The sequence below is a fragment of the Myotis yumanensis genome, unplaced genomic scaffold (assembly GCF_028538775.1).
Source record: "Myotis yumanensis isolate MYYU_CA2020_CCGP unplaced genomic scaffold, mMyoYum1.0.hap1 SCAF_1, whole genome shotgun sequence".
Classification (NCBI taxonomy): Eukaryota; Metazoa; Chordata; class Mammalia; order Chiroptera; family Vespertilionidae; genus Myotis; species Myotis yumanensis.
In genome coordinates, this window is record NW_027223752.1 from 215,937,322 (window position 1) to 215,959,844 (window position 22,523).

A 22,523-nucleotide genomic window follows, 5' to 3' on the forward strand; every position below is an offset into this window, starting at 1 on the left:
GTCCCTGATTCATTGTAATCACCAGTTCATTCTGTACATCAGATTATTTATTCACTTGATTCTTAGATTCACTTGTTGATAGATGCATGTTTGTTGTTCACAATTTGTATCTTTACCTTTTTCTTCTTCCTCTTCTTAAAGGAAACCTTTCAGCATTTTGTATAATACTGGTTTAGTGGTGATGAACTCCTTTAGCTTTTCCTTATCTGTGAAGCTCTTTATCTGACCTTCAATTCTGAATGATAGCTTTGCTGGATAAAGTAATCTTGGTTGTAGGTTCTTGGTATTCAGTACTTTGAATATTTCTTGCCATTCCCTTCTGGCCTGCAAAGTTTCTGTTGAGAAATCAGCTGACAGTCGTATGGGTATTCCCTTGTAGGTAATTGAGTCTCTTTCTCTTGCTGCTTTTAAGATTCTCTCTTTGTCTTTTGCTCTTGGCATTTTAATGATGATGTGTCTTGGTGTGGTCCTCTTTGGATTCCTTTTGTTTGGGGTTCTCTGCGCTTCTTGGACCTGTAAGTCCATTTCTTTCACCAGGTGGGGGAAGTTTTCTGCCATTATTTCTTCAAATAGGTTTTCAATATCTTGCTGTCTCTCATCTTCTGGCACCCCTATTATTCTGATATTAGTGCGCTTGAAGCTGTCCCGGAGGCTCCTTACACTATCTTCACACTTTCGGATTCTTTTTTCATTTTGCTTTTCCAGTTGGGTGTTTTTTGTCGAATCTTTGGTTTGATTCTTGTGCTCCTCTGGTCTGCTATTTGGTATAATATTCTTTATTTCAGTCCGTGTATGCTTACTTTCTAATTTCTTTATCGTAGCATCGAGGGTCTCAGTAGTTTTCGTGAGGCTCTGCTCAAGTTTATAGCAAGCCCTCAAAATTGCGATTCTTAGCTCCATATCCTCCATTTCTGTCATGTTTTTTTGTCTCCGCATCTTTTATGCTTTCTTGGTGCACCCCCTTGTGGTCTTTGTGCGCAGTCTTGTTCTAGCCAAGCCTTAATTGTTGTAGTTAACACTAGAGGGATTTGACCACCAGGCCGACTGGCTGTAGGAATCAGCTGTGTGGAAAACATCTGTCTTCTGGGGAGGCGCTAATCCAGCCTTTGCCTGAGGCGATCCGGCAAATGGCTGTGCGCAGGGTTTGGGCGGGGCGGGATCAACAGGGCGGGCGGAGGGAGCAGTTATGGCCGCTCTCAGTCGCGTTCCCAGAGGCTCTGCTTCTCAGAACCCCGGCAGCTGCTGCAAACCTCGGAGAGAAAGCTGCCCTCAGGTTCCAACTGATGCCAGACAATCCCGCTTCTCCCGTTTGAGTCTGGGTCCCTAGAGACTCGCCCGGATCTGGAGCCCAGAGTCTGAGACTCACTCCCGACCGAAAACGACAACTGCGCCCTCAGCCACCAGCCCGCTTTCGCGTGCACCTCGGTACCTTTGTATTTTCCACACTGCGCCTCCTCTGAGCCTCGGTTTGCTGTTCTCTTTCCTTCTAGTTGTTCTCTTTCCTTCTAGTTGTGGAGTCTCTCTTCAGCCAGCCTTCCTGTGGTTCTGGGTGATGTCTGTTCCGTCTTTTAGTTGTATTTTTGAAATGGTTGTTTGCGGCAGCGGTCTCCGGTGTTTACCTACGCCGCCATCTTGGTCTCTCTCAAAAAATTTTTATATGTGACACGGCACCAGAGTTAAGTTAGGGTTTTTCAAAATGCTGACACGCCGAGCTCAAAGGTTCACCATCACTGACCTAGAGGGTACTATGCTAAGTGGAATAAGTAAGAAAACGACAAGCCTGTATTGTTTCATTTATATGTAGAATATAAAAAACTAAACAAATGAACAAACAAAACAAAATAGACTCATAGATACAGAGAAGATTCTGATAGTTGCCACAAAGGTGGGATGGTGGGCAGATGAGCAAAAAGGTAAAGGGAATTATGAGGTACAAACTTGTAAGTCGTGTGGATGTAAAGTATATCATAGGAAATGCAGTCAATAATATCACAATAACTACAGAGACAGATGATTACTAGATTCATGCTATCATTTCTTAAGTTATATAAATGTCAAATCTCTGTGTTGTACACCTGAATCTAATATATTACTGTATGTCAACTATAATCTTAAAAGAGCTTTACATTTAGAATAAGCTTATAAATAGAGTTACTACTTTATAGTTTGAACGCACTTAATGTGTTTATCTTCTTGGCTAAAATTTACATTTACTCCTCAGATACTCAATTAAAAGCCTTGTCATTAGAGTAAATTTCTTTATCCAGTGCCCAGCATATTGTAACTTTGACCTTGTCTCTAGGTGGTTCAGTCCCTATAATCATTAATTGCTATATTCTTTAGACATTTACAGCAATGTCTTTTCTTTGTAGTTTCTATTTGACGTAATGCCACCATCTTCGACTCAGCTCTGTTTATCCAGAAATGAAGATCTTTATAAAAATATTTATACACTTATGAATCTCTTTTTTAAAAAACAAATGATTGACCTAAAACACATTATTCTGTCAAATTATGAAATAAACCAAGAAACTTATCCATGAAAGTGCACATTGTTTTGTTTTTTCAAAAGTAAAGCATCAAAAATTTTATGGGAGAAATATGAGACAAAGGCATAAATCACACCATATTATTTCTGTTTTGTTCTCCACAGTCCAGATTCTGCAGTGATTGCCTAAGGAGTGCATAATTTCAATCAGAGTCTAAAGCAGAAGAGTGTGTGTGTGTGTGTATTCTGCTGGTTTTGAATCTTTAAATGCTTTTGATGCATATAATCATATTTATTTTGAAAAACATGAAAGTGAATCATACTTATGGTAAAACTCTTTGCTTTTTAGAGAGAAATAGCTCGGAAACTTGCAAATCCTAAACAGCCAACAAATCCTTTTTTAGAGATGGTCAAATTTCTGTTGGAAAGAATTGCACCTGTGCATATTGATTCCGAAGCCATAAGGTAAGCTAGGAAATATATTTACTCAAAAATAAAATATAATCTAAAACTACAGTGTTGTGAATTTAAATTTTTGGTTTCTAAGTAGACCTGAAAATATTCCCTGTATACCTTTCTAATAGAAGCATGAAAGAATGGCCTGTTTATTTTCTAGTTTTTGGCTTACTTCAATGTTTTTTTATTTTTTAACAGTTCCTGTGTTTATTTTTAGTTTATATGTGGTCATTAAAGAAAACCTAGGACATAAGAACAGAGAAGAAAATTTAAATATATAGACTATCAATCAATCTTTGAGTTTTCTTTTTTTAATTTAAAGAATGAAATCTTATAACACCAAAAGCCAAAGAATCACAGATTTTACTATATAAACATCTGTAACTTCTGTATGTTTAAGCAGATAAAATAAACAACAACAACAAAGAAGTCTTTAGAAGTTTATGGGAGAACAGAACTTGGGGACAGAGACTCTATTTTTTAATCCTCACCGAGGTTATATTTTTACTGATTTTGAGAAAAGGGGGATTTGGGGAGACGGGTGGGGGCCATCAGTCATTTGCCTCCTGTATTCACCCTGAATGAGAATCAAACCCACAACCATTTGGTATATGGGACAATACTCCCAACCAACTGAGCCAGTCGACCAGGGTTATCTTTGGGGTTTTTTAACCATTTTAATGATTACATAATATTCTTCAGTATGTATTACATCACTGTTCACTTGAGGTATGTGAAAACAGAATAATGTTTTGAAAAGAGCACTAGATTACCATCATACTGGTCTGGTTTCAAAACCTGTTTAATACTGCTTTGTGGCTTTTAGAAAAAGCCCTCTAATTTATGAGTTTTTAATTTTTTTTTTACTCTAGTATGGGTGTAATATCTCCTTTGGATGATTGTGAGATTTAGCGATAACATATAAAAAGTAAGGAGCCTGGCCCTGACTGGTTTTGCTTAGTGGTTAGAGCGTTGGCCTGTGGACTGAAGGGTCACAGCTTCAGTTCCAGTCAAGGGCGGGTACCTCGTTTGCAGACTTGATCCCTAGCCCGGGGTGCCTGTGGAAGGCAACCAATCAATGTGTCTCTCTCACATTGATGTTTCTATCTCTCTGTCTCTCACCCTCCCTTTCCACTCTCTGAAAATCAATGGGGAAAAAATATCCTTGGGTGAGGATTAACAAAACAAAACAAAAGTAAGGAGCCTGGCATAATTGATAGCTGTTTTTTATTAACTGTTCCCATAGTTTCATACATTTTACTTGTTTCCAATGATTTCCTGTTGTACTTTTGTGAATACTTTTCCCTTGCACTAATTATTTTTCTAGTTGATAAGCTGTATACTATGGTGTTACTAATTTAGATTTTCTTGTATTAATAGTGCACTGGTAAAACTGATGAACAAATCAATAGAGGGGACAGCAGATGATGAAGAGGAGGGTGTAAGTCCAGATACAGCTATTCGTTCAGGACTTGAACTTCTTAAGGTATTTTTGAAACAATTTTGTCTCCAGCAGTTTAGTAATCACTTGTTTTATTAAAAACTTTTCATGTTGACATTATTACAGATTCCCTTCTCCCCCTTTGCCCACCTCTACCTATCTCCCCCTCTTTTCACCTTCACACTATTTTTCCATGTCCATGGGATATGCGTGTATATGTTCCTTAGCTAATCCCTTCAACTTCTTTATCCAGTCACCTCCACCCCCACCCCTCCCCTCTGGCTCTCTCCTCTCTGTTCCATGTATCCATGCTCTGGTTCCATTTTGTTCATCGGTTGTTCATTAGATTCCACAAGGAATCAAAACTTGAATTTTGTTAAGGATATGCAAGAGTTAGGCCTTATTTCATTGGAAACTATTCAAAAGATTTAAACTTTTTGTAGCGATCATATTTTATAAAAATACGTTTTTACATTTAGAATAATGTAATTATTTTACATTATAAAATAACATTTTTGAGCCCTAGCCTCATTGGTTAGAGCAGGGGTCCTCAAACTACGGCCCGCGGGCCACATGCAAATACAAATATTCTATTTGTTCCCGTTCTGTTTTTTTACTTCAAAATAAGATATGTGCAGTGTGCATAGGAATTTGTTCATAGTTTTTTTTTAACTATAGTCCGGCCCTCCAACAGTCTGAGGGACAGTGAACTGGCCCCCTGTTTAAAAAGTTTGAGGACCCCTGGGTTAGAGCATTGGTCTGCGGACTGAAGGGCCACAGTTTCAATTCTGGTCAAGGAGACATACCTTGGTTGCAGGCTCAATCCCTGGCCCTGGTCAGGATGCATGCAGGAGGCAACCCATCAATAGATCATTTGCATGTCTGCTGTGCTTGTAACAGTATATGTTAAATGATTTAGTACCTTTTAAAGAACCTGCATCTGAAGTAGTAGGGTTGCTCATGAGAATATTATATGACAACGTTTGTCTGATTAGGGAATTTTTAAACTATTGGTTATTGTAATAGATGTCAAAATATTCAGAGAATTGAGCCAATTAGTAAGGTCAGGCAAGACTTAATAGAAAAGATAGGACTTAATCTAGGAGACAAACATCATCAAAGAGAATAATTCTTGGCATATTTTAGGGATCATTAGGAATCTAGCCTGACTAGAGAAAAGGATTGTTTTGGGGCGTAATGTGAGACGAGGTTGGTTCCAGATTGTGAAGTGCCTTTGGGGCAGAAAGATATTATCAGGGCTTTTTTCTTTCCTTTTTTTTAAAAAAAAAATTATTTTTATTGATTTCAGAAAGGAAGGGAGAGGGAGAGAGAGAGAGAAACCTCAGCGATGAGAGAGAATCATCATTGATCGGCTGCCTCCTGCACACCACACACTGGGGATCGAGCCCACAACTTGTGCATGTGCCCTGACGGGAATCGAACCATGACCTCCTGGTTCATAGGTTGATGCTCAACCACTGAGCCATGCCGGTCAGGCTTATCAGGACTTTTTAACCTTGTTTTTAATATGATATCAACATTTGATAGAGCTTTTATTGGATGGAGTAAAGAGAAGAAATTGAAGTCAATGAAACATTTAGACCACTACAACATGTAAACTAAGGGAGAAGATGCAAACCAGTGCAATCAATTGACATTAGAAAAGAGCATTGTGCCTTAGCCAGTTTGGTTCAGTGGAAGGAGTGTCGGCCTGTGGACCAAAGAGTCCCGGGTTCGATTCTGGTCAAGGGCTCCTCCCTGGCCCAGGCCCTGGTTGGGGTTTGTGCAGGAGGCAACCAATTGGTGTGTTTCTCTCACATCGATGTTTTTCTCTTTCCCTCTCTTCTTCCACTCTCCCTGAAAATAAGTAGAAAAAGATCCTTGGGTGAGGATTAAAAAAGAAAGAAGAGAGGGTGGTATTGGAATCGCCTTAAATATTATATCATGGAAAGAATTGATATGATGCTTCATGAGAATTATTTTAATTATACTTTTAATAATAGGGTTATATTTTTTAAATAGTTTTAAGAGTAAAATCATCTTTAAGATAGACATTTTTTAAAACTTTTTTAAATTGATTTTTTAGAGACAGAGAGGAAAGGAGAGAGAGAAAAACATCAGGGTGAGAGCAAAATATCACTCAGCTGCCTCCTACACACCCCCTACCAGGGATCGAGCCCACAACCTGGGCATGTGCCCTGACCAGGAATCAAACCAACAACCTTTCCGTACGTGGGAGGATGCCCAAAGATAACATACAAATTAAGAGAGAAGAGACAAACCAGAGACATTAGAACATAGATTGTTTGATTTGGTTTTTCAAGTTTGATTCTCCATTTTTCTATGAGTTATTAAAACCTCATAACTAAATATCACTGTAAATCTCACCAAATGAGACAATCTCTCCACTCTATTGCCCATTAAATAAATGATTATTGTATAAGTTACTGAAGACTATATAATCCATTTCCCCATCTCCCTGCCTCTCAACTTTAACTCTTATTTCCAATATTATGCTAACTAAATTGTTTCAATAACATGTAACTTTGTAGACATGTTATTTCTAACTTGCTGTAAATTCCTTAAGGATAGGCTGGAACTTAGGTCATAATAAATAGAGAATAATTATATTTTTGTAGTCACGATTAAAAGTTATCAATAATTGCCCTAACCCAGTGGTCAGCAAACCGCAGCTCGCGAGCCACATGCGGCTCTTTGGCCCCTTGAGTGTGGTACTTCCACAAAATACCGACTTCTGTGCATGGGCCACGAAGTTTCAATCACACTGTACGTGCGCACGGGGTATTTTGTGGAAGAGCCACGCTCAAGGGGCCAAAGAGCCGCATGTGGCTCTCGAGCCGCAGTTTGCTGACCACGGCCCTAGCTGGTTTGGCTCAGTGGATAGAGCGTTGACCTATGGACTAAAGGGTCCCAGGTTCGATTCTGGTGAATGGCACATGCCCAGGTTGGAGGCTCAATACCCCGTGGGGAACGTGCAGGAGGCAGCCAATCAATGATTCTCTCTCATGACCGATGTTTCTATGTCTCCCTCTTCCTTCCTGTCTGAAATTAATAAAAAAAATTTTTTTAATGGGAAAATTCTTTAAAAAATTATCAATAATGTCTTTTTTGTTTATAGTTATGATGAGTGAACTTTTTGTGATGGATTTCACTTAAAATATTTCCTTGTAGAGTATCTTTTGCCATGAAATAAAGCTCTTGGTTAGCATTTTGTTTACATCATAACATCATACACTATGAATGAGGAGCCACATTTTCTGCATTTCCAGTATCAGAATAGACTCTCAGATAAGAAAAAAATTAAGCAAGGGCCGGATATCAGCTGTCTTAAGGAATCTACTTCATAGTATTTCTGTCAGTTTCTTTTTTTTTTTTTTTCTTTCAGTTTCTTATTAGCCATGCCTAACTACTAGATATAAATCATAATTCTGTGTAGCCAGCTCGTGAAGCCCATATTTTAAATCATATTTATAGTTATCTTCTTTTAATGGATTAAAACCATTGTCTGTACTTCTAAAGCTATATCTGTTCCTCCAGGTTCTGTCTTTCACACATCCTACCTCGTTCCACTCTGCAGAGACCTATGAGTCCCTGTTACAGTGCCTCCGAATGGAAGATGACAAAGTAGCAGAAGCTGCTATACAAATTTTTAGAAATACAGGCCACAAAATAGAAACAGACCTACCCCAGATACGATCGTGAGTATATTTTTTCTTGTAGTAAACACAAGAGGCTTCTAAGTGTGGGAGCCATAGGATCTTTGTTTCCCTTTTACATAGGAAGACAGGAGAGAGGAAAGACAACTTGTATTTCGAAGCTACTTCTCTGTATTCTTTGTTTCATCTTTTCTCTGCCTCATTTCTCCCCTACCTTTAGAATATAGGTAGAGGAAGAAACTGAAACTTTGTTTATTACAATATGATTTTAAAATAGTAATATTAATGATCAAGAGTTATCACAGAATTTAGAATTTGTGGTTAATATATTTTTCTAACCTATGTATGTTCCCCTTTTTCTTTCCAACTGGTTATAAATTAAAAAGCTCCTACCTTCATAACCCACCACAGAATGGGATAATCAAGTAGTGAGCTTAATAAAATATTTCTTAGTTGCATGGTTTTTGACAGAGGTGCTTTTTATTGTTTTGATCCCTTCTCATAAGAATGACGTACATTTTGTTCATTTTGGCATCTTAAAGAGGTTTCTTAGGATCGGAATTGTGCTGAGACTATATTTGGACATAAAATTTAGGAGATAAATTTTGGAAGAATTATAGCTTATAGCTGTTGAATCACATGTTCAGAGTATATGCAGATAGTTTGGGATATATCCAAATCAAACCAGTTTTTCTCAGAGAGTAATCATAGAACAAGAAGCCTCATGACTCCTAAAGTTTGTATTAAATTTGTGAACTTATGGTTAAATTTGAGAAATAATTAAATATTTATTGTACCTTTTCTTCATTGTCAGTGCTGTACTGGCTAATCTGAAAGAATTACCACAGTCAGTTCCTGCTCTCAAGGAGTTTATAGTCTAGAGATAATACTCTTTATATTTGTATATTATAGAAAAAAAAAACATTGAAGAAAATAGAGCAAGAGCCAAATATCAGCTGTAGAATAAAGTTTCTCATGCATTTCCTGAAAGTAGGAAAATCTCTGTATATTTTGGACACAAGAAATAAAACCTTTTTTTCTAAAAGACTAATGGGGAAGGAAGGAGAGAATCACTGAAAAGCAGGGAAGCATAACCCTATAGACCTAAATAACAACCCAGATGCATCATAGAATTATAGCACACTAGGAAAGCAACGAGAAAGGTTAAAGTTGACTTATGTATCATCACTTCATGAGGCTAAGAAGAATTAATAATGCATTTAACAACAATTGAAACAACACATCTTCCTTTGTTACTTGTATTATTTACAGGAATTGTTACTCTGGTAAATTATTTTGTGAAAGAAAAGACTTAAGCAGTACTCTATCAAAGAGGTTTTTTGGGCATGGAAATCCTTGTTCCAAACCTGCATGGAGAGAAGCATGGCATATTCGGATCAAATCAGACCTACAGTGACTAGCCTATGTTCCCATTTTGTTGTTGTTGAGGTGCATGACATTGAGTCTAGCCTCCCATTACCATAAGAGGACCCTTTGTCAGCACTGTGTTTAATACCACTGACCTTATAATCTATACAATAGGATAATTGCATTACATTTAATTATGACAAGTATCTTTCCTTTTATTTTTCCTTATAGATTTTCTAATTAGAAAAATACCATATATATATATATATATATATATAGTAAAAAGCTCAAACTTTAAAAAATATAAAGAATAAGTCACTATTTTTAATGAAATGTTTTGTCTATCTACTTGATGTATATGTCTATTTTTTATAAGTTGATACAAACATGCTTCTTTCTTCATTACACTTGTTTCCCATATCATCAACAGTTAATACTTTAAGACTAATATGTATTTCCACATTGTCCTATAGAAAGATTTTTTAATTTTGTTCTTCATTGTCAGTATGGAGGTTAAATATAGGGATTTTGGAGCAGAAATGCTTATCTTCAAATCCCAACTCTACCATTTCCTAACTCTGTTACCTTAAGAAGCTTAACTAATATTTTTGTGCACTGTTTTTTCTTCATCTGTTTATTGACTGTAATAATTAATCCTCTTTGAGTGATTTGAGGATTAAACCACGTAAAAATACTTAGAATCATAATTGGCATCAAGTACTCAATCATTGTTAGATGTTTCTATTACTCTTCTACCAATATACACTGAGTGGCCAGATTATTATGACCACCTGACGTTTGTAGGCAAATTAGCTATAATTTTGCGCTGAAGTTGCTAGAGGGCCAGATCATTATAAACATCTGAATAGCACAACATACCTAAGTATAGTTGCTGGTCAAGTTCATCCTATCATGATAATGGCGTATCCCAATGGAGATGGCTTCTTCCAACAAGACAATGCGCCATGCCACAGTGCTTGTATTGTGCAGGAGTGGTTTCAAGAACATGAGGGAAATTTTACCTTGTTTAGGTGGCCCCCACAATCACCAGATCTCAATCCAATTGAGCATTTGTGGGATGAAGTTAAAAGAGCCATCAGGCAGCTGGTTCCACAACCATCAAATCTCACAGAACTGGACAGTGCTATTCATCAGGCATGGTGTCAGATTCCTCGCATCACCTTTCAACATCTCGTGGAGTCAATGCCAAGAAGAATCGCCACAGTATTGAAGGCAAAAAGGTGGTCCAACGAAGTACTGATGGGGTGGTCATAATAATCTGGCCAGTCATAATAATCTGGCCACTCAGTGTATATATGTCTATGTCCTTGCATACTTTCTTTCACTGGTATAATAATTTCAGCTTTTTAATAAAACTTGGTCTTTTGCTACTTGTATTTCTTGAATCATACTTGGAAACTGAGAAGGAACTTTAGATCTTTTTATAAATCTGATAGTTTTTAAGAGAGACTTTTCTATCAGCATACATCCAAATAATTATGGAAGAGAACATAGGAGGTAACCAAAAGAACTACCTGTAGTTTATGGACTTTTGTTTTTTTTTAACTATGATATTATTTTTTACAGGACTTTAATTCCTATTTTACATCAGAAAGCAAAGAGAGGTACTCCACACCAAGCAAAACAGGCTGTTCACTGTATACATGCCATATTCACAAATAAAGAAGTCCAGCTCGCACAGATTTTTGAGGTATATATAATATGTAGGGTGTCTTTATGTTGATTTTTATTGTCTGTGAAGGTAGGTTTTTTGTTTGTTGTGGGGTTTTTTATTTTTGTTTTTAAGGGATTTTTTGTTGTTTTTTTATCCCACCCTAGACTATAAATTCCATAGGAGCAGGGACTCTCTCTGTTTATTCAGCAATATATTGCCAGCCTTTAGATCAGATTATATATTTAAATACTACATATGGAAGGGTGTTTTGTATGTTTTTGTTAGGACATTTTACTTAATTGGGTCAGTGATCCATTTAATCCTCAAAAAGTATTAGTTAGATGACTTTGAACCACCAAGTTAAAAGTACCTGACACCCCTACCTAAAAATTAGTCCTGTTGGCCTTTTCTTATGTATGATTCTTGGCCTGATTCCATTACTAGAAAGGTCGTTTAAAATGTTCCCACAGAATAAAAAATCCTCTAACATAACAAAACTATTGTACATGGCTCAAGAAATAATGCTGATTTGATGCAGAAATGTCCTTGTTTTCACTCCTACCTTTAATTGGGCTTTATTTTTTTCTATTATCTATTTTCTGCATTCTTCAGACTTGTTAAATTTTAGTAGGTGAAATAAGAGTCAAGTGTCTGATATGGCTGAAGTTACTTTTGATCATATCATTAGAACAGATTTGTTTGAGCATGATAAATTCAGGAGGATTTGGGAACATTTACTCTTCCGTAGAATGTCTAGCTGTTTACAAAACAAACTGGTAATTTTGACTGTTTTATTTTTATAGCCACTCAGTAGGAGTCTGAATGCTGATGTACCAGAACAACTTATAACTCCATTAGTTTCATTGGGCCACATTTCTATGTTAGCACCAGATCAATTTGCTTCTCCAATGAAATCTGTAGTAGCAAATTTTATTGTGAAAGATCTGCTAATGAATGACAGGGTAAGTTTCTCACTTAATTAAATTTAGAATCATGAAATTAAGACTTATCTATCTACATCGTTATCACATTTCTGCTTCTTTATATATAATTCTTTTAAAATTATTGTATGCTTTCCCTCCTTATTTATTTACTTAGTTTCCTAATGACATTCTGACTTCTGTTTAGCTATTACTAGATATTAACATTTAAGAAAGAAAAAATGAGCCCTAGCTGGTTTGGCTCAGCGAATAGAGCGTCAACCTGAGGACTGAAGGGTCCCAGGTTTGATTCTGGTCAAGGGCCACACGCCCATGTTGTGGACCCTACCCCCAGTGGGTGGCGTGCAGGAGGGAGCTGATCAATGGTTCTCTCTCATCATTGATCTTTCTATCTCTATCTCTCTCTCCCTCTCCCTTCCTTAATAATTTTTTTAAAAAGAAAGAAAAAAATGAGAACATGAGATGAATAAATTATGATGTAAAAAATATAAGTCAAAGGACAATTTATTTGAATGCCAGAATTTTGTTTTATCAAGCATTGTTAAAAATCTAAGTGGAATTGTATTTGACTAGCATTTTGAAATATAATTACATTGCTCTTTGGCCCTAGATTTATGTATTCTATTTTAGTTAATGAATTGTGTGTGTAATGAATTGCTTGTGCGCGCACACACGCACATGCTAATTTATTAGCTCTCAGTTGGAGTCCGAACACACCTCTGATTAAGAATCTCTAGTGGTGGTGGGGATCAATAGCATAGAATGACTATATGACTCAGGAGTTCCACTTCTAGGTATATACCCCAAAGATCTGAAAACAGGGACTCAAATGTTCATATCAGCATTATTCATATAATCAAAAGGTAGAAAAAAATCCATATGTAAAAAGGAGACATATGTAAAACTTTAGACAATAAATAAATTTTTTTAAAATCTCTATTTTATTAAATGGACCTAAATTTAAAAGTTATTTAATTGATTTTAGAGCTAGAGGAAAAGGGGGAGAGAAAGAGAGTAACATCGATTTGTTGCTCTACTTATTTATACACTTATTGGTTGCTTTTTGTATGTGCCCTGACCAGGATCAAACCCACAACCTTGGCATATGAGGACGAGACTCTAACCAACTGAGCTAACCGGCCAGGGCTAAAGAGTTATCTAATAAAGACAAACCAGTCTTACCTGCTGGATCATTGTGGGTGCCTTTCAGTTCAGTGCTGACTTCCACATGGTCCAGTGGTCTTCAAGTCCTCAGTATTTGAGCTTAGATAGAAAGATACTTGGCAGTGCACGCTTTCTTTTCCCTTCCCCCATTTGGATGTAATAGACAAGGATGGAAGAGCATGGCCAAAGTCGCATTCCTATCCCACATTTTTGTGCTGTTTTTTGAACTGTTGCTAGATGTGGCTGGCAACAAATGTGAAATTTAAGGCACCTCTTAGATGATGACTTAATTGTTGATGGATCCTAATTTAAAATGGCTCTTTTTTGTGTGATAAAATATATATAAAATAAACTTTGCCATTTTTACCATTAAGTGTACAGTTTATCTATGCTATATTCACCCACATTCTTATTCTTTTTGTTGGATGTTTTTGTTTTGATTCATTTTAAAAAACAAACAAGTTTAATAACATATATATACCTCCTGTATACCAGTACATGGGAGATACTCAGGAAAGCCAAGTAACTCTTCCGAAATGGCCCAAACTACCAGCTAAAATACGCACCCACGTTGTTGTGTAACCATCACTACTATATACTTCCAGAACTTACCATCTCAGATGGAAACTGTATTCACTAACCAATGACTTCCCATTGCTTCCAACCCCTGGTAAACTCTCTTCTACTTGCTGACTCTATAAATTTGCCTTTTCTACATACCTCTTATCATACAGTATTTGTCCTTTTGTATCTGGCTTATTTCATTGAGTATAATGCTTTCAAGGTTGTGTTATATTGTAGTATGTGTCAGAACTTCATTTTATGCTAGAATAATAATCCATTGTATGTGTAGCCTACATATTGTTTATTCATCTGTTGATAAACACTTGGATTTTTTTCTACCTTTTGATTATATGAATAATGCTGATATGAACATTTGAGTCCCTGTTTTCAGACCTTTGGGGTATATACCTAGGAGTGGAATTCCAGAGTCATATAGTCATTCTGTGTTAAACTTTTTGAGGGATCACCTGTTTCCCACAGCAGCTCTATTCCCACCAGCAATGCACAAGGCTTCCAGTTCCAATACATCTTTGCAACACTATTCTTTCCTGGGTGTTTTTTTAAAATAGGTATACAAGAAGCATTATCTTGTGGTTTTGATTTATGTTTCCCTAAAGACTAATGATGATGAGGATTTTTTTTCATGTGCTTGTTGGCCATTTATATATTTTCTTTGGATAGTCAAAATCCTTTGCCCACCTTTAATTGAGTTGTTTGTCTTCGTTGTTGAGTTGTAAGAATTCTTTATATAACCTGAATATTAACTTTGTCAGATATTTGCTAAATCCAAGATCATAAAGATTTCCCTCTATCTTCTTGAGAGTTTTATAGTTTTCTAGCTCTTAAATTAGATCTTTGATCTATTTCAAATTCATATTTTATATGATATATGGTAACAGTTACCCTTTATTCTTTTGCCTGTGGATATCTAGTGCCATTTGTTGAAGAGACTCTTCTTTCTTTAATAATTGATTTTAAAAAATCAGTTAAACATATATATATATGAGGGTTTTCTGGTTTCTCTTTCATTTCATTGGTCTAAATGCCTGTATTTATGTCAGTACCAATCACACTATCTTGATTACTATAGATCTCTAGTAAGCTTCAAAATAAGGAAGTTTGAGTTCTTCAACTTTGTTCTTTTCTAAGCTATTCTCTTTTTTTTAATATATCTTATTGATTTTTTTACAGAGAGGAAGGGAGAGGGATAGAGAGTTAGAAACATCAATGAGAGAGAAATATCGATCAGCTGCCTACTGGGTATGTGCCCGCAACCAAGGTACACGCCCTTGACCAGAATCGAACCTGGGACCCTTGAGTCCGCAGGCCGATGCTCTATCCACTGAGCCAAACCGGTTAGGGCCTAAGCTATTCTTGATGACTTTCCTATAGCGCTACATTGTTCAGCATGAAAAACTTAATGAGAAAAACTTTAAATTTTTTTCTAAAAAATTAAATTTATTCAATTGACTATAGTCAACAGGTGAGAAGAATGGAAAATTGTGGTCTCCAGATGAAGAGGTTTCCCCAGAAGTACTAGCAAAGGTAAATTTGTGCAGGTCTTGATAACTTTTATGTTGAAATAATAAACATTCATAGATAACCTTTTTTTAACCTAATAGTTAAGAATCAATTTCAAATGAGTTGCTTTATTTTTAAATCAAAAGTTGTGTGTTTCTCAAAGAAACCATAGTTTTCACTGAGTTATTTATATATAGGTAATATGTCTGCATCTTATGTAGACCTTCCTGCCGCTAAAACATTTTCAGTGAGGCTGTTTTACTCAAGTGACTGCAGAATGTTGATGCTCAAAATCTATATCTCAGATCTAGCCTCACCACCGTTATCTACCTACCTACAAGCATATTAATATTAACTTGGCAAAAACAGATGGCTGTCATCAAATTGGTAACTTTCAGTAGGTGTAAATTGTACCTCATCACACTAATTTTAAAGTGGTAGTGTTGGGATTTAAAACAAGACTTCTCCATTATCACTTTCCTTGATAATCTGTTTCACCTTGTGTGACTTCAGAGTCATTATATATTCCGTCAGTTCCTTTTTCCAGGTTGTCAGTAAATATATTAAATAACACCTAGATCCTTTAGCTAGTGCTTTCACATATATTGGTAACAGTCTTTTGAGTATAAGCTTCCAAGTAATTATGACCACAAATGGGATCTCTAGTGTTGGTTGTTTATTTTCACCAGAATGTTAAATGAGACTGAATTAGATTTGATGGTTTCATCAAAATAGTTTTTCAGTACTACAAAAAATATTAGTCTATCTAAATAGTTATAGTTATTTTTAATCACTATAATTGGCATAGTTTAAATAGTTATTTTAAACAATATATTTCCACATACTTTTAAAACACTGGGCAAGTGTCAGGGTGTGAAAGGCGTGCGTTCAGGAGCCACACCTTGGGCAAGTTATCTGTCATGATAATGTCTCAGTTGTCTTTACTGTGGAAATAATACTTCCCTCATAGAGTTGCTTGGAGATTAAATAAGTTAATACATTTACAGCCCTAGGAAAAGTGCCTGGTGGCAGATTAAATGGAATAAATATTAGTCCTTATTGTTATTGTTATTATTCTGCAGACTTGTTTAATAAAATATGTCTGCTGGCAATTAAGTATTCTCACTTATCTAATTAACTTAAATTAATCTTCCATTAAATGGTATTTTAGGTTGCTTTCTTTTTTTAGCATGTTAATATTTTATAGGTACAGGCAATTAAACTTCTGGTAAGGTGGCTGTTGGGTATGAAAAACAACCAGTCTAAATCTGCCAATTCAACTCTTCGGTTATTATCAGCGATGTTGGTTAGTGAGGGTGACCTGACAGAGCAGAAGAGGATCAGGTGAGATTTTTTTCGTTTTTAATTTTTTTAGCTCAATGTTGGTAGAGCTTACATAGGAATTATTTACTTAATTAATATTGAATATTGTAATTGTGCCATGTACTTTGGAATCAATTTTCATGTACTCACTTGGGTTTTACATCTCAATAGTGATGCTATATTTATCTTCACTCCTAAAGACTAAACTCTTCCCAATACATTTTTAGTCACTATCACTGTAGTAATGTTACAGTTAGCATCAGCATTTGTTTCAACATCAATTATCTGTTGAATACTACTCTTTGCAAACAAAACACTATGAAAAACATTGCAGCAAAAACAGGTAAGATTCAGTTCTTTCCTTTAAGGAACTTACCATGTATAGTATAGAGATTTAAAAAGTGGAGTGACTTGGTAACATGAAAGGAATAAAAATTTCAGTGTAGATTCCAAAAAAAGACGACTTGCAGCCTCCTATTGCAGTGATGGGCAAACTGCGGCTTGCGAGCCACATGTGGCTCTTTTGCCCCTTGAGTGTGGCTCTTCCACAAAATACCGACTTCTGTACATAGGCCACGAAGTTTCAATTGCACTGTACATGAGCGCCCGCACGTGGTATTTTGTGGAAGAGCCACACTCAAGGGGCCAAAGAGCCCCATGTGGCTCTCGAGCCGCAGTTTGCCGACCACTGTCTAGTGCAGGGATGGGCAAACTTTTTGACTCGAGGGCCACAATGGGTTCTTAAACTGGACCGGAGGGCTGGAACAAAAGCATGGATGGAGTGTTTGTGTGAACTAATATAAATTCAAAGTAAACATCATTACATAAAAGGGTACGGTCTTTTTTTTTTTTTTTAGTTTATTCATTTCAAACGGGCCGGTAGTTTGCCCACGGCTGGTCTAGTGGATTGCAGAAGACTACAAGGTCCTGCAAATGCAAAATAAATGTTTTCATTTCTACACATTTTTGCTTTTCAAATCTGTGAAATTACCATCTCTACTTTCTGTTCTTTCTAAGATGAAAATAAAACCCAAAGTTTTTATGATCCTAGCTTATTTCAAATTCTTGATATACTACATTTCGAAAGCACTAACAGAAATAACTAAAGAATTTGCCGAACCGGTTTGGCTCAGTGGATAGAGCGTTGGTCTGTGGACTGAAAGGTCCCAGGTTCGATTCCGGTCAAGGGCATGTACCTGGGTTGCGGGCACATCCCCAGTGGGAGATGTGCAGGAGGCAGCTGATCGATGTTTCTAACTCTCTATCTCTCTCTCTTCCTCTCTGTAAAAAATCAATAAAATATATTTAAAAAAAAAAAAAAGAAATAACTAAAGAATTCTACTGGTGATGCATCCTACTTTAAAACTGGTGTTAGAGGACAGATTTTATTATTCATTTATTCATAGAGTATTTATTGAGCACTCTCATATCAGGTACTGCTATGCTTTTTAAACATACAAAAATCTCTCCCTCCAAGGAATATGCATTCTGGTGGAAGAGATAGGAAATGAGCACTTACAGTAGAGATGCTGAATGTTTTGATAAACTGAAGAAAATCATGAAAAAATTATTTTTATCATAGAATAAGCCAAGGGCAGCTTTGTATGAACAGATTGAAGATTAGAGCTGAGTTAGGAATAATAAGTTTTAAATTTAGGGAAACTATGTATAGTGCATGGCAAAGGCTTAATAAAAGGAGCTTTTACAAATCAATGATAAATAGGCAGGATCCCCAGAAGACTATGTATCAGTTTACCTTTAAAAATGTCTAACATGCCCTAGCCGATTTGGCTCAGTGGATAGAGCCTCAGCCTGCAGACTGGAGGGTTCTGGGTTCGATTCCGGTCAAGGGTACATGCCTGGGTTTCGGGCTTGATCCCCAATAGGGGGTGTGCAGAAGGCAGCCGATCAATGATTCTCATCATTGATGTTTCTGTCTCTCCCTCTCCCTTCCTCTCTGAAATCAATAAAAATGTTTTTTTAAAAATGTTTAACATCACTAAATATGATTTAAACCTAAGTGATGCATCTTGTCTATTAGATCAGCAAAAGTATATATTTTATATATTTGTTTTAATTTCTATTTTATTGATTTCAGAGAGGGAGAGAGAGATAGAAACATCAATATGAGAGAGAATCATCGTTGATTACCTGCCTCCTACATGCCCCCTACTGGAGATCAAGTCTGCAACTCTGGCTGTGCCCTGACCCAAATCAAACCGTGACCTATAGGTCAACGCTCAACTGCTGAGCCATGCCAGCTGGGCAAAAATAAATATTTTTTTATTTTATATTTTTAAATATATTTTATTGATTTTTTTTTTTTTTTTTTAGAGAAAGGGAGAGGGATAGAGAGTTAGAAACATCGATGAGAGAGAAACATTGATTCAGCTGCCTCCTGCACACTCCCCACTGGGGATGTGTCCACAACCAAGGTACATGCCCTGACTGGAATCGAACTTGGGACCCCTCAGTTCACAGGCCGACGCTGTATCCACTGAGCCAAACCAGTTAGGGCTATATATATTTTTTAAAGCAGTAGTTCCATGGGATCAGGGAAATGGATTCCCTCATTATTCCAGTAAATATATATTGGCACAGTCTTGTCAGGACAGTTTGGCATTTTTTGTCTAGATTCTTAAAAATGTTATCCTTTGACTCTATTTTTACGCTCATGAAATAGTAAAAGAATCATGCTCTTTCCACCATTTTTTATTATCACAAAAAAATAGGGGAGTGGTTAATTATAGAACACATATATCACGCAATATTAGGTAGATTATAATTTGATATTACATACCTATGGTATAACTTGGGCTATAGAATCAGAAACTTAATATAATTATATAATCTGTTTACTAACTGTGAACTTAAATCACTTTTCTAAGCCTGAATTTCCTCATCTTATGGAATGAAAATTAAATGAGATCAAGCCTGTGAAGTGTTTCTCTTGCTGCCTCAGAAGCCAATTAAGGGTCCCTCATTGTTACCAGTGCTCACTTTGACAGTCCTGTTACCCAAGAGTGCCATGCTTTCTCTTCTTGTATGCTAAACTAGCGGTCGCCAACGAGTGGTCTGTGAGGTCCGGAAGGTTGGCGACTGCTACGCTAAAGAATAGTCCCTTATGAATTCTGACCAGATTTTCACATTTCCTAACAGTCTTCAAAGCCATGCTATGTTTCGCATAGAAGTTGAAGTGAGAAGATCGTCCTTTCATCCCATTCAGTGTCACTTTTTACTATTTAGGATCAGGAGTAGGGAACCTTTTTCTGCCAAGGGCAATTAGATATTTATAGCATTATTCACAAACAATAAAAAATTATCAACTTAAAAATTAGCCTGCTATATTTGGTCAAACATTTCATGAACTCACACCTAATAACTTGGCAGGGCCAGACCAAATGATTTTGCAGGCCTTATATGGCCTGCAGGCCAGACGTTCCCCACCCCTGATTTAGGTGATAAAAAGTCCACTGGGTGAGAGTGCATGGACCTCCCAGTTTCCCTTTTGAAACTGATGGTGCAAAAGAAAGTCTCCTTGGAGATCGGTACCCAAGATAGACTGGTTCTCATCTCCATATCCTTTCCTTTAAATTTTGTTGTTAATCCTCACCCGAAGATTTTTTTTCCAATGATTTTTTTTTTTCTTAATTTCAGAGAGGATCATTGATCAGCTGTCTCCTGCACACCCCCTACTGGGGATCTAGCCTGCAACCCAAGAATGTGCCCTTGACCAGAATCGAACTTGGGACCCGTCAGTCCTCAGGCCCGACGCTCTATCCACTGAGCCAGACTGTCTAGGGCCCAATGATTTTTAGAGAAAGTGAAAGGGACTGGGGGAAAAAGAGAGAGAAACATCGATGTGAAAGACACATCGATTAGTTGCCTCTCACATGCACCTGACCGGCCAGGGATCAAACCTGCAGACCCAGATACGTGCCCTTGACCAGGAATCAGACCCTCGACCCTTCGGTGCTCAGGCCAATGTTCTAACCTCTGAGCCATGCCGGCGAGGGTGGTATCCTTTCCTTTTAGATATTTGTCTGATACCTGCCCTTTTCTGGTACAAATCATTTCCTAATTTCTAGCCCTTCATTTCATCAGACAATAGGCTTAACCGTTTGAGTCCCAGGGGGTATTGAAAAAACACTGTCGAAGAATCCCAAACAGCACAACCGCGCTTTCTCTAAATGAGTACGGAAAGACCCAAACAGCGTGATAGCGCTTGTTTTATTTTATGTCGAGAAATACCAAGCAGCGCAATTGCGCTGCTTGGGACTCAAACGGATATTAATTAAAAGGAGCTGTGTGATGTACTTGCATCAGTAAATCTGAGCGCGCGACTTCGACAATCGGTAACGCACCGTCAGGTGTCCACAATGTTCGAAATGTGCTGGGTTTTCTCGACATAAAATCTCAGCAGCGCGATCGCACTGCTTGGGACTCAAACGGTTAAGATAGAATTCTATTAAACGTGTGTATACAAGCATGTGCATTTAAAAATTGTTGGAAATATATTTTAAATAATAGGTGATTTTAATTTGGTGGTTTTTTAAATCAGATTTTCTACAATGAACGTGTATTCCTCTTAAAATGAGAAGTATAGTTCCTGATGTTCTTCCGAGAGCTGCAGTTAGTGTGGTTGTGATCATGAGCAAAGTTTATTGGCTGTGTGTAGAATCTAAGCTAGACCATAAATAAAAGTGAAAGCACATGAATATATTATCAGATAGTCACAATGAATCGAGCCTTTTTATCTATATTGAGTTCAAGGACTCAAAGTAGCTTTCCCATATTTGTACATTGTCATTTTAAGCATAAATTGTGCTGAATACTTAATACTCAAAAAAGGGATCAAAGTATTTTTATGAATGATAATGGTTATAGGAAATGTTTATTTCTTTTTTGTTTATAGTAAATCTGATATGTCTCGCTTGCGATTAGCTGCTGGTAGTGCCATAATGAAGCTTGCTCAGGAACCTTGTTACCATGAAATTATAACCCCAGAACAGTTTCAGCTCTGTGCACTTGTTATTAATGTAAGTAACCATCTTATTTTTGTCAGTTACTTAGCCTTCAAAGTTAAATACATAGAAAGTATTCTATATAGATCCATTTACTGTGTGGATATGTGTATAAAAGAGATTGTATTTAAGTATTTTTGGTTTTCTGCTGTAGGATGAGTGCTACCAAGTAAGGCAGATATTTGCTCAGAAACTGCATAAGGCTCTTGTGAAGTTACTTCTTCCATTGGAGTATATGGCGATTTTTGCCTTATGTGCCAAAGATCCTGTGAAGGAGAGAAGAGCACATGCACGACAGTGTTTACTAAAAAATATCAGTATACGCAGGGAGTACATTAAGCAGAACCCCATGGCTACTGGTAAGTCACCGGGAAAGTTTCTAGTGTGCAAGCATATCCTGTCAATATGTCATTGAGGGGAGTAGTTTATATATTTCTATTGTAATTTATAATAACACTGGGATTTTTATAGAATGCTCTCTTTGCAATTATGATGTACCTACAATCTAAAGTTCTGGTTTCTGAGTCCTCTATAGTGCATGATACTGTTTGAGGAAACTGCATTTTTCTTATGGGGTCAGCAGTATGGCTCAATTAGAACACTTTGCTCAAATGTCAGTGAGTAAAGAATTATTCTAGCTTTGCCAGGGACCCTCTATATCAGGGGTGGGCAACCTTTTTGTGAGTGTGTGCCAAAACCAGCAAAATCTCTGACTCAAAATTCTTCTGCATGCCAACCCTAATTTTTTGAGAACATGTTACGCCTGCTTGATATCTCTTAAGGTGTACGTATGTGAAGAACCTTGAAGAAATAATAAAATTCATTCGAGCGACAAAAACACAGTATATGATGATGAAAAATACATTTATTTTTTAATGTAT

General features: G+C 36.8%; 1 protein-coding gene across 5 annotated transcripts in view; it reads left to right on the top strand.

Annotated features, from left to right (window-relative positions):
- The window catches only part of PDS5A (PDS5 cohesin associated factor A), a 106,078-nt gene that overhangs the window by 62,424 nt on the left and 21,131 nt on the right, over positions 1 to 22,523 (top strand). For 4 of the 5 annotated variants that reach the window (XM_070397714.1, XM_070397716.1, XM_070397717.1 and 1 more), the window contains 9 exons: positions 2,838 to 2,953; positions 4,325 to 4,430; positions 7,944 to 8,104; positions 11,018 to 11,141; positions 11,909 to 12,067; positions 15,251 to 15,319; positions 16,503 to 16,639; positions 21,534 to 21,657; positions 21,797 to 22,001. In XM_070397714.1, coding sequence (XP_070253815.1) covers positions 2,838 to 2,953; positions 4,325 to 4,430; positions 7,944 to 8,104; positions 11,018 to 11,141; positions 11,909 to 12,067; positions 15,251 to 15,319; positions 16,503 to 16,639; positions 21,534 to 21,657; positions 21,797 to 22,001 — 1,201 coding nt within the window. Of the gene's footprint in view, positions 1 to 2,837; positions 2,954 to 4,324; positions 4,431 to 7,943; positions 8,105 to 11,017; positions 11,142 to 11,908; positions 12,068 to 15,250; positions 15,320 to 16,502; positions 16,640 to 21,533; positions 21,658 to 21,796; positions 22,002 to 22,523 lie in introns of those variants that run through there. The other variant, XM_070397721.1, reaches the window with a different exon arrangement.